A 12,408-nucleotide genomic window follows, 5' to 3' on the forward strand; every position below is an offset into this window, starting at 1 on the left:
TATGTAATGACAATCTGTTTTCCTACTAATAGATATTTGTTTCAGGTTTAATGCCTATTTTATATCAATCTATTAATTTTGCAAAGAGTTGTCACTTCAGGTTATATTTTTAGATACATAAACATATGTTTTAAGAATGATTAAAAAAAAGATATTTAGACGAAGCCCATATCTCTAGTCATGTGCAACAGTTTGTTTTTTACCTCAGTACCCTGCTATCGTGCAGATATGAAAGTGGATAAAAGTGGGGGCTACTGCTATTACTCTGAATAAAACTGTATGTGACCTAGTTAAGCTTCTAATCAGGTCTATGAACTAATATTAAAAGATAAAATGGTTCAGTACTTTCCCCAAGTTGATTTTCATGCTTAACCACATACCACCACTGTGTTGCCCTAACAACCTAACCCTCTTGAGTTCCTCTGTTTTTTAATATAATTACAGAGTATTTGTTGTATTCCATAACTCATTGTTTCCTTGTGTATAGTCTTATTTAGGCTTTAGTCCTGCAAACAGTTGTGTATAACTTTATTCTGTGGAGTTGGTTCATGCGCTTACTACCCAATCTTTTTTTTTTTTAAAGAAGTCCCATTCAAGTCAATATTGTTACCCCTTTTTTGACGGAAGTGGTAGCCAAATTTCAGGGTTCTGAGGGATGTTTCTTTTAGGAGGAGAAATTGATGATAGAGTCAGGTATCTTTGGTGCAATCCTGTTTATTTACAAAGAATTACAACATTCTGCTTCCCTGAACCCAGGAGGAACCAAACAACGGGAAATGGTTTCTTTTGTCCACAGTTCCAAGCCCCTTTCCAGTCAGCAGCACTTAACCCAAAAGCTCTCTTCCTAGGCTTCTCTAAGGGCCATGCTGGTTCTGGATGTATCCTTCGCCACTTCAGAGAGTCTGTCTGCTCTGGTGCTTCTCCATATCTCTCTCAGGCCTGGTCTACACTAACCCCCCAAGTCGAAGTAAGGTACGCAACTTCAGCTACGTGAATAACGTAGCTGAAGTCGACATACCTTACTTCGAACTTACCGCGGTTCAGACGCGGTCCACACGCGGCAGGCAGGCTCCCCCGTCGACTCCGCGGTACTCCTCTCTTTGAGCTGGAGTACTGCAGTCGACGGCGAGCACTTCCTGGTTCGATTTATCGCGTCCAGACCAGACGCGATAAATCGAACCAGGAAGTTCGATTTCCAGCCGCCGAACTAGCGGCTAAGTATAGACCAGCCCTCAGACACTTACATCCCCCCTCAGTACCTACCAGGATGCTCAATCCCTGCATTTGCTATCAGCCTTCAGGAAGACCCCTTAGCCAGCATGGTCCAGTCACTGTTCAGGCTTGCCATGCTGCTTCAGTTCACAGGTGATGGTTTCCATTGTTTCAATTATCAGTAAACAATGGATCATTTAATGGTTCCCTCATTTAGCCTGAATGGAAGGTGTTTAGTACACCCATTGACCCCACCCAGGTCTGTGATCCATTAACATCACCCAGCAAACAGATACTCATAAGCAATCATGACTGAATATTTGGATGCATTAAAAACCATTCTCCTTTAGACAGTTGCTTTCGAGTGAGTTATGTCCTGAAGTTTGTGAGAGATACAACTTTTGTTTGGCTAGAACTTTGATTGTATTAGGAGTAAAATGACTGTAGCTCAATGATCTGAGTTACATTTACAGTTTAGTCCCAGTATGATTACTTAATCTATGGTATACTGTATAAAATTAAAATTGCCTCACAGCAGCAAGTTAATGAAAACCTGGGTCTGTATTTAAGCATTCTGGTCAGCTCTACTTCTGTGGCTATTGATAACACAAATTGTCTGTAAATGAGCTGGATTACTTTCTTGCTTGTCTTCTATTGTCAGCTGTTTACTTTGGCCAATCTGTCTCAGAATGTTTCTCATCAGATTGAATGGCTGTCAAATGGTAGTAGAGATGAGAAAATGCAATCACAACAGTCTCCTCTTCCACCAAAACATAATCAAGAGGAGAAAAATCCTTTCTGCAAGTGTGAAGCCTCATTTAGCTATGCTACAGAACTGCCACTTGTTCTGCTTTCGGCCCATTCAGGTGGGTCTATTGTAGATGGAAAGGACAATAGGTTACATCAATAAAGCAATCTTGAAGATTAGGAAATAAGTTTTCATGGTAACCTATTAAAACCTGTAGTTTCTTTAAAAAAAATGCAATACAGTTTTTGAAATTACTGGTTTGGGTTAAAGATTTCTAAGGCCATGTCTACACTATCCCCGTGTGAAACCTCTCCCCCTCCCCCCAGCGACATAAGTTTCACCAGCTTAAGTGGTGATGTGCACAGCGCTGTGTCATTGAGAGAGCTTCTCCCATTGACATAGCTACCCCCGCTCATTGAGGTGGTTTTATTATATTGACAGGGGAGCTCTCTCCCATCGGCATAGAGCAGCTCCACAAGCGATCAGTATCAGTACAGCTGTGCCTCTGTAAGCTTTCTAGTGTAGACATGGCCATAAATGTGCCATTAAATTGAATTGAATTTTTTGGTGAACCACATGTCAAGATGGAGTTTAGAGACTCCTAATTCCTGCTAAATGAAACAATGCAGAGCTAGTTCTACAAGAATGATGCTTCCATTTTGGTTGGCCCAGGAGTTATCAAGGTGTAAAGCCCTATTGGAGACCTATATGTAGAACTGAACAGTAATAATGAAAACCAGCTTTTTGGAGGCCTGATACTGACACTTGTCTTACCATCTGAGAAGAGACATTCTTTGTGATGCTAGAGGCTAATATCAAAAACTGTAAAGCAGTTTCCATCTTGTTTTAATACTGGCTTGCTGGTCTGAATGTTTAGATAACTTAAAGATGTACAATCTATAAGTGTTATATTGCATGTGTCACTGAGGTCTAAATTAAGTATAACCACACAGGAAAAAGACATGGCCGTTGTTGTAGACAGCTCAGTGAGAATTTCCCTCTGATGTGCAATGGTGGTCAAAAAAGCAAACAAAATGTTAGGATGTGTAAAGAATGGAGTGGATAACACTGAAAAATATATTACCACTATATAAATCCATGGTACACCTTCAGCTGTATTCAGTTCTGGTCACTGTATCTCAAAAAGATGTAGAAGAAATTGGAGCTCAGAGAAGAGTGACAAAAATGATTATCAGGAAGGAGAGAGTTCCACATGAGGAGGGATTAAAATGTTTGGAATTGTTTACTTTAGACAAAATATAGATAAGAGGGGACATGATAGAGGTATAGAAAATGAGTGGTGTAGAGAAAGTAAATTAGGCATTCCTATTTACAATTCTCATAATATAAAATCATTCAGTGAATTGGAAAGGAAATGATTATAAGACTGTTAACAGGAAATCCACTTTTTTAAAAACTAGCTTATAATCGACATGTGGAACTCTTTGCCACAAGGAAGCATAGTGTTGACAGAGATGGCTATAGGAGCCTGCTGGGGAATTAGTGGCTGTGAAAGTCTGCTAGTGGGGCGCTGAGGAGGATTCTGGACAGGGTTGAGGAGCAGAGGCCTGCATTTTTGTGTGTGTACATCTTGTATGCATTTAAGATTGAAGTTTTCAGCCTGCAGTTGTCACACACATACTGAGGGTAGTCAGAGAGTGCTCAAAAACCAGAAGATAGACCAAAAATCATTATTATTTTTTAAATCTCCTGATTTTTAAAAAATAAATTTGATGAATTTGGGGATTCTGAGTCATGATTTTTGAACCATCAGGGTTGGCAGCATAGGCACTGGGGGCAGGAGCGGGGGCAGGAAGAGGTGCGATCGGGCTGGAAGAGGCAGGGCTTGGAGGAAGGGGTGGAGTGGGTGCGGGGCCGGGCCTGGGGAGGAGTTGCGGCAGGCACCCCCTGGGAACTGAGGAAGTCGGCCCCTATGGTTGGCAGTACTGAAACAGAAATGTAAAGATTTGAAATCCTGATGTTTTAAGGTAAAAACAATTTTGTTTTTGAAATGGGAACAAACAAATCCATTTCAGGTAGCATGTGGATTAAATTCTAAAACACAAGGGAAAAAAAAAAGTAATTTGCAGTTCCAAGTTTCACATTTTCCCCCACCCCAGTGAAGAAATAATGGACATTACTAGTGGATCTGGAATTAGGATTCTTTGTTTTATGAGACTTCTACTGTCTGACGAAATCTAGTTTTCTCAACACCCAATAAAGGGTCTTTCCTCTCTTCCCTTTACAGGATGGCAGACACCGACCTTTTTATGGAATGTGAGGAGGAGGAGCTGGAGCCATGGCAGAAAATCAGTGACGTGATTGAAGATTCTGTTGTTGAAGATTATAATTCAGTTGATAAAACTGCTACGGGTAATAAGCTATTTTAGTATAGAGTTATGCAAGATACGGATGTTGCATAGCACAGTATTTATATTTAACTAATCATTGACGTTTCCCTTTATGTGCTGTTCAGTAAATATTTAGCTATCAAATGATAGATATATTAAAACATAAATTTTCTGAACAGTTAGAAATTTCTGATATGTAACTGTGAACAGAGCTTTCATATGGCTCTGCAGGAGCTGACATTCTGGTGATACTTCAGCAGACTGGACCTCCTGCTTATTAAGAGGCAGGAAATGCAGTTTAACAATGGAATTAATGTGGAATTAGAGATTTTCAAAGTTATTTGAAGGTATGATTTGTTTTTTGGGGGAGGAAACTTTGGTTAACAGTTGTTCATCTATTGTTAAATCAACCAAAGTGATTGTTTTAAAAAGTACCCAATTTATAACTTATGTAAGAATAATATATTAAATAACATTGTGGGTATGTGTGTATATATAATGCTTTACATTTTACAAATACTTTTGCAAATGTTACTGTTAAGTAGTATGCTCATTCCAACAGCTTTGAAAGTTGACTCTCCCACTAATTTCAAGAGCAGACTGCATTTCCTATGTCCTAGCCTAGCCTAGATTGTCAGGCTGTCAAGATGGCAACCTGTTTGATTGTTAATTACTTTTTAAAGTCACTTTATTTCACTATTTTAACTGATTTTGGCCTTGATCGTGCAAGTGCATGTATGCTTAACTTTAAACACCCCTAAGTAGTTCTATTGACTTCAAAACATGCATGCTTGAAGGATCTCAAGTCCTTACTGTTTATAATTAAATTTGGTGATTAGAATATCTTTTTATTATATTGTTGTTTTTCTTGAAGAGAAATGTTAAGACTAATTTAAAGGGACTTAATAGGTAGATAAAAATGAGAAGTGTTGTCAGTTTTGATTTAATAGTTCCAGTTATAATTACCCAATCTAGGTATTTGTATAAGAATGATGCATCATAAATATTGACTTTAGCTGTTATGAACATGTTGAACGGGGCTGGGTATAAAGTAATTATCACTAGATGATAATTGATTTAAAATTCAAGAGTAGAAGTAACATGAATAAAATAAAAAAAAATATTTACTCACTATCCTTCTGGTTCATCCCAAATTCTTGAGTCTGGAGTGTGTTGTGGGTTGTTGTTTTTTTTTAAGTCCTTTCCTAGCTGTGCATGTGGGTGGAACAGACTGGCATATTTAATAAATTAGTCTTTTGTTTGGCCATTTGAATTGCTTTTTCTTGGCCTTTTGGCTAAGATCAAGAATAGCATCAGTTTAATATCTGGTACTTTTAGGGACTATCTCATGCTCTAGTTCAAGGGTAGTTGGCCTATTGCATCTTTAACTACTATGAACCTAGGTTCTAATCCTGTTATGCGGTGCTCTGGAGGTGTTCTTGGCAGCTAATTTTTTAACTTCTTTTGACTAGCTGCTTTTTGCATCTTGTTGTTAACATGGGATATTTGGGGAAGGATTCAACACCAAGGCTTTAACAAGAAACCACAAGCTAGTAGATGCTGGGTATGTTGGTAGGTGAGTAGGATAAGACAGTGCCTCCAACAGGGAGGGTGTAGTTCTGCTGCTTTTTGGTGCCATCTGCTTCATGCTCTTCCGGCCGGAGCAGAGCTAGAGGAAGATTTCTGTGGCAGACAGAGTGGCATCAGCAAAGAGAAAATGATTCAGTAGGGGATGGGGAATAATCAATAAGTAACAATGGCCTTGAACTGGCCAAATGCCTTTTTTGCTTGTGTTGCTTGGTAGGAAATACTGGGCTTAGAAAACAGGATACCTGAAACTACAGGTTTTACTTAGTGTAATACAATAGCAATATGCCCAAACAGCATGCTGTTATGGCATCTCTGCAAACATTGTAGTGTCTCTGTGTCATTTTTCTAAATGTGACTATGAAATTCCTTCCTGGCAGTTTCAGTGAGTCTGCAGCCTGTTTCTGCCCCTCTGCCGATTGTTGCCCATGCATCCATAGGAGGTAATCTCTCTACAGCTACATCGGTCAGTAGCAGTGGGGCTCAAAACAGTGACAGTGCTAAGAAGACACTAGTGACGCTGTTTGCAAACAACAATGGTAAGCAGAAATGCTTTCAATATGTTATGGGTGCGGGTTTTCAGGGGGGAATGTTAGGCCATAATGGTAGCTATACTATATGCTCTTGTGCTTGTGATCCTGTGAGATTTCACAAGCTAAGTAGGAATGGGTCAGGTTAGTACTTGGATGGGAGACCTCTTTTAAAAACCGTAGGATCTTTGAGTGCTGTGTCTATGGGTGCTCCACTTCAGATGTTGGTGCACCCCAGTGCCGCTGATCGGAGATTTTTGGCAGCAGTGCCTAGTCGGGATGCGCGTGCGCAGTAGCTGTCTTGCAGTACTGTTGACACTTCATCTAGTGCTTGCGCGGCCTGACCCCCTCAGTTCCTTCTCAACTGTCCTTGGCTGCAGACAGAACTCCAACGGCCGTGTCAGAAATTTACCTAGAAAATGATTTGTAATCTTATTGTTAAGTTTTAATTCCCAGTAGTTAGTTCATAGTTAGTCTTAGGTTTCCGTTTAATGACTTAGACCAGGGGTAGGCAACCTATGGCACGGGTGCCAAAGGCGGCACGCAAGCTGGTTTTCAGTGGCACTCACACTGCCCAGGTCCTGGCCACCGGTCTGGGGGACTCTCTGCATTTTAATTTAATTTTAAATGAAGCTTCTTAAACATTTTTAAAACCTTATTTACTTTACATACAACAATAGTTTAATTATATATTATAGACCTATAGAAAGAGACCTTCTAAAAACGTTAACATGTATTACTGGCACGTGAAACCTTAAATTAGAGTGAATAAATGAAGACTCGGCACACCACTTCCGAAAGGTTGCCGACCCCTGACTTAGACTTTCCCCCATTTAAAAAAAAAAAAAAAAAAAAATCATCTCTGAGAGCCTTCCTCTTTGTTTCTATCTCCTTGTACCATGACAAAATTGGACAATGAAAATGCCAGGCTTCCCTGGTTTTAAACGCTGTACTTCGTGTAAGGAAACTATGCCTGTCTCCGATGGACGCTCACAGTGCATCCGTTGCCTGAGGGAGACGCACATCCCTCAAAAATGCAACCATTGGAGCAACTTTACAGCCAGAGCGAGGAGGGATAGGGATCTCAGACTTACAAGGATCCTTATGGAGAAATCCCTAACACCACCGTCTGTCTTGGAAAAACCCCATCGGGGATTCTCCGGGTGCCTCCTTACTGGACAGGGCGAGTTCCCTTTCCTCCAGCAAATCGAGGAAGAGGGCAGCATCTCCAACCCATGGAGAACTGCTGAAGAGGAAATGGTCTGTAGCATGATCACTACCTTCGGTGCTGACGGCCAGTGGGGTGAGCACTTTTGATGCTCCAGGCACCTCCGGCACCATCCATACTGGGACCTCTTTGGCAGAGATAAGGAGTCAAGTAGTAGGCACAAATTGGCCTCCTCTTCCACAGCATCGAATACCCCGAGGAAGAACATGGTGCCAATAGCGCCTCCGATTACCATGCCACCTCCACCGGTGCCACATGCTACGGAGCCGATGCCTGAATGCACTAAGTCAACACCAACCAAGGCCACACACAAGCAGGCAGGACCGACCTCACAGGCATCTACACATAAAAGCACGGCACCGATGCCCATTGCATTGCGCTTCCTCACTCACTCAACTGACATTGAGATATCATCCAAGCCTGGGTCACCTATACTCGGCACCGACGGTTCTCCAGTGCCGATTGCACTGGTACAGATGGACTCACCTAATGCCCAGCAATTTTCAAGTGATGAGGAAGATGACCTAGAAGAGGCAGTCTTCTATTCAGGGCACTCCTGTCCATCAGGCACCGAGCCTCCGCCATCGCACACAAGTGCCAGGGACTGGTTACACAGGGACATTCCCTTATGCCTTTGATACGGTCTCCCACAGTATTCTTGCCAGCAAGTTAAAGTAGTATGGTCTGGATGAATGGACTATAAGGTGGATAGAAAGCTGGCTAGATCATTGGGCTCAACAGGTAATGATCATTGGCTCGATGTCTAGTTGACAGCTGGTATCAAGTGGCGTGCCCCAAGGGTCAGTCTTGGGGCCGGTTTTGTTCAATATCTTCATTAATGATCTGGAGGATGGCGTGGATTGCACCCTCAGCAAGTTTGCAGATGACACTAAACTGGGAGGACTGGTAGATACGCTGGAGGGTAGGGGTAGCATACAGAGGGACCTAGACAAATTAGAGGATTGGGCCAATCCTTAGGATGCATTTAGGATGGAAGAATCCCATGCACTGCTACGGACTAGGGACCGAGTGGCTAGGCAGCAGTTCTGCAGAAAAGGACCTAGGGGTTACAGTGGACGAGAAGCTGGATATGAGTCAACAGTGTGCCCTTGTTGCCAAGAAGGCTAATGGCATTATGGTCTGTATCATTAGGAGCATTGCCAGCAGATTGAGGGATGTGATTATTCCCCTCTATTTGGCACTGGTGAGGCCTCATCTGGAGTACTGTGTCCAGTTTTGGGCCCCACACTACAAGAAGGACGTGGATAAATTGGAAAGAGTCCAGCGGAGGGCAACAAAAATGATTAGGGGGCTGGAGCACATAATTTATGAGGAGAGGCTGAGGGAACTGGGATTATTTAGTCTGCAGAAGAGGAGAATGAGGGGGGATTTGATAGCTGCTTTCAACTACCTGAAAGGGGGCTCCCAAGAGGATGGATCTAGACTGTTCTCAGTGGTAGCAGATGACAGAACAAGGAGTAATGGTCTCAAGTTACAGTGGTGGAGGTTTAGGTTGGATTAGGAAAAACTTTTTCACTAGGAGGGTGGTGAAGCACTGGAATGGGTTACCTATGAAAGTGGTGGAATCTCCTTCCTTAGAGGTTTTTAAGGGCTGGCTTGGGATGATTTAGTTGGGGATTGGTCCTGCTTTGAGCAGGGGGTTGGACTAGATGACCTCCTGAGGTCCTTTCCAACCCTGATATTCTATGATTCTATGGCTGGCTAACCCATGGATGTGCCCACCTATGCCATTCCCAATGCACTGGGTGCAATGGGACCCATGGGAGGTCTACAGATCTCAGACCCAAAGACCTCGCACCCCACAGAGGCAATAGATTTGCCTTTCTGCAGTGATAGCCGCTGAGCCCTCGGAGGCGCATGAGGATTCCGAGGATTTGGAGGATTCCAGTACTCAAGGCTGCTCACCAGCCCATAACCCATCTTCATCTTTGGACGAGGCGGTATTGCTGCCTCTGCCTACCGTCGCAGATGACTCAAAACGATTCCAAGACTTATTCAAACGGGTTGCACAAAGTCAGAACATCCCTCTGGAAGAGGTGCCTGAAAAGCAACATCAGCTCTTAAAAATACTACACCCAGCATCATTGACAAAGATAGCACTACCAATAATAGTGCCCTGCTGGAACTGCAGAATCAGTATGGCAAACTCCAGCTACCATACCCCCCACGGGCAGATAGGAAATATTACGTGCCCAATAAAGGTATGGATTTCCTATTCTCGCCCCCTCAACCAAACTCCTTGGTGGTGGATGCGGTGAACCTGCGTCACAGGCACCACCGGCCAAGATGCAATTTGACAATTTGGTCGAGGGTCTGATCGACCTCCCCTAACAACCAGCACATATTACACAACCTATCCAGATGTTTGGCCACCGACTAAGGCCATTTTACCGAGCGTGGGCATCCATCACCACAGATCACTGGGTATTGGAGATAGTACGATCTGGTTATACCATCCCTTTCATCTCCATCCCACCTACCCATCCCTCTTCAGGGACTCTTTTCACGAGCATCATCTATGAGAAGAAGTAAACTATCTTGTACAGCTAGGTTCCATGGAACATGTTCCAGTACAACACAGAGGGAAGGGGTTCTACCCCCACTGCTTCTTGACTCAAAAGAAAAATGGAGGATGGAGACCCATTTTAGATCTCACAAGACTCAACAAATTTATACATACCCACAAATTCAGAATGGTTATGCTGAAGTCAATAATTCCGGCACTGGGAGAAGGGGACTGGTTTTCAGCCCTCGACCTGCAATATGCGTATTTTCATATTGCTATACACCGCGCACACAGACAATTCCTACGGTTCACAGTTGGGAGAGACCACTTTCAATACAGGGTGTTACCATTCAGACTCTCAACGGCTCCAAGAGTCTTTACCAATACCCTCGTCATAGTAACAGCACACCTACGTAAACAGGGAATTATGATATTTCCATACTTGGACGATTGTCTATTGAAGGGTGACATTCGAGCAGAAGCAATACACTTCACATAGAAGAGTATGACATTTTTCCATACCCTACAGTTACAAATAAACGATAAAAAATCTACTTTAGTTCTGGTTCAACAACTAGAATTCATCGGAGCTTACGTAGACTCGATAGAAGCCAAAGCTTTGTTACCATTGAACAGATTCTCCAGAATGACCACTCTTTTATCCGTAGTCACAAACAGTCCAAGGGTCTCTGCATGCACTTGCCTACAACTATTAGGACACATGGTGACCTCTATCTTTGTGATCAAGCACGAACGACTACACGTGCGCGGTCTCCAGGGATGTCTGAGCACAGTCTACATACCACGCAAGCACAGTCTAAACAGACTACCACCAAAAGTCATAGTCACTACAATGGTGCATAAACCCATGCAATATGTGCGCAGGTGTCCCGTTTCACCAAGACCCAGCATCCATCCAGATGCCTCACTGATCGGATGGGGTGTACACTTAAACCAACACACAATCCAAGGGAAATGGTCTCCCGGGGAGTCGTTATTACACATCAATCTACTCGCACTACAAGCAGTTTGAAACGCGTGCCAACATTTCCTACCAATGATAAGAAACAAATCACTAGGAATAATGACAGACAACGTAACCTGTATGTTCTACAAAACAAGCAGGGAGGAACACGATCTCATTCCTGTGCACAGAAGCCATAAAATTATGGAACTGGTGCATTATCCACAATATTGCCATTACTGCGTCATACCTCCCCGGGCCAACAGAACACAATGGCAGACACATTGAGCAGACAGTTTTCCCAAGAACACAAATGGGAACTGAACAATGACATTGCACAACACATATTCCTCATGTGGGGGTCATCGCACATCAGTCTGTTCACAACATCACAAAACCGCAAATGTCCACGGTTTTGTTCATGAGCAGGACTAGGACCGCAATCCCTAGGAGATGCCTTTGTCATCCGATAGAATGTGCCCCTCCTGTACGCATTCCCACTGGTACCATTATTATCCAGAGTGATATACAAGATACGGACCAACAGAGCCAGGATCGTACTGATAGCTGCGACATAGCCCAGACAGACACGGTTTCCATACTTGAACCGCACTTTGCACCCCTTACACCCTTCTTCTCCGTCGGGATCTTCTCTCTCAGGATGAGGGTCAAGCTCTTCACCCGAATCTGGGAAAACTCCACCTGAAGGCATGGCTCCTCTATGGTTCCATCCTGACAAACTAACCTGTTTGGGAGAGGTTTAAAAGTTGTTGCCAAACAGCAGGAAACTTACCATGCCTACCACTTACCTCCATAAATGGAAGAGAGCCTCCTCATGGTGTCATGACAGCCACATATCAGCACTTACAGCGCCGATACATTCGATTTTGGAGCACATGTTACATTTGAAACACTTGGGGTTATCTATTAGTTCACTTAGATATACATCGCAGCCATAGCTGCTTTCCGCCACAAGATAGATGGTTTTTCAGCCTTCATGCACCCCATTATGAAACACTTACTTGCAGGCATTTAGAACATGTACCCTGAAGTCTGCAACCCTACATCAGCATGGGGCCTAAACCTAGTCCTCCAAGGCCTTACCAGAGCCCCTTTCGAACCACTTGCTACTTGTTCTTTACTACATTTATCAATGAAGGTAGCGTTCCTGGTCGCGATCACCTCAGCATGTAGAGTGGATGAAATTGGGGCCCTCATGGCCCATCCTCCTTGTACCATATTCTTTAAAGACAAAGTGACT

The 12,408-nt window shown here is 43.1% G+C and overlaps 1 protein-coding gene across 1 annotated transcript in view; it reads left to right on the forward strand.

Moving 5' to 3' along the window:
• Positions 1–1,963: 1,963 nt before the first annotated feature.
• LOC112110727 (pogo transposable element with ZNF domain) overlaps positions 1,964–12,408 on the forward strand; it is a 30,018-nt gene continuing 19,573 nt past the window's right edge. The window contains exons 1-3 of the mRNA XM_026657838.2: positions 1,964–2,078; positions 4,209–4,333; positions 6,279–6,437. Coding sequence (XP_026513623.1) covers positions 4,210–4,333; positions 6,279–6,437 — 283 coding nt within the window. The 5' untranslated portion in view covers positions 1,964–2,078; position 4,209. The remainder of the gene's footprint in view (positions 2,079–4,208; positions 4,334–6,278; positions 6,438–12,408) is intronic.

Source organism: Terrapene carolina, unplaced genomic scaffold (assembly GCF_002925995.2).
Source record: "Terrapene carolina triunguis isolate 2854851 unplaced genomic scaffold, T_m_triunguis-2.0 Scaffold359, whole genome shotgun sequence".
NCBI classification, from domain to species: domain Eukaryota; kingdom Metazoa; phylum Chordata; order Testudines; family Emydidae; genus Terrapene; species Terrapene triunguis.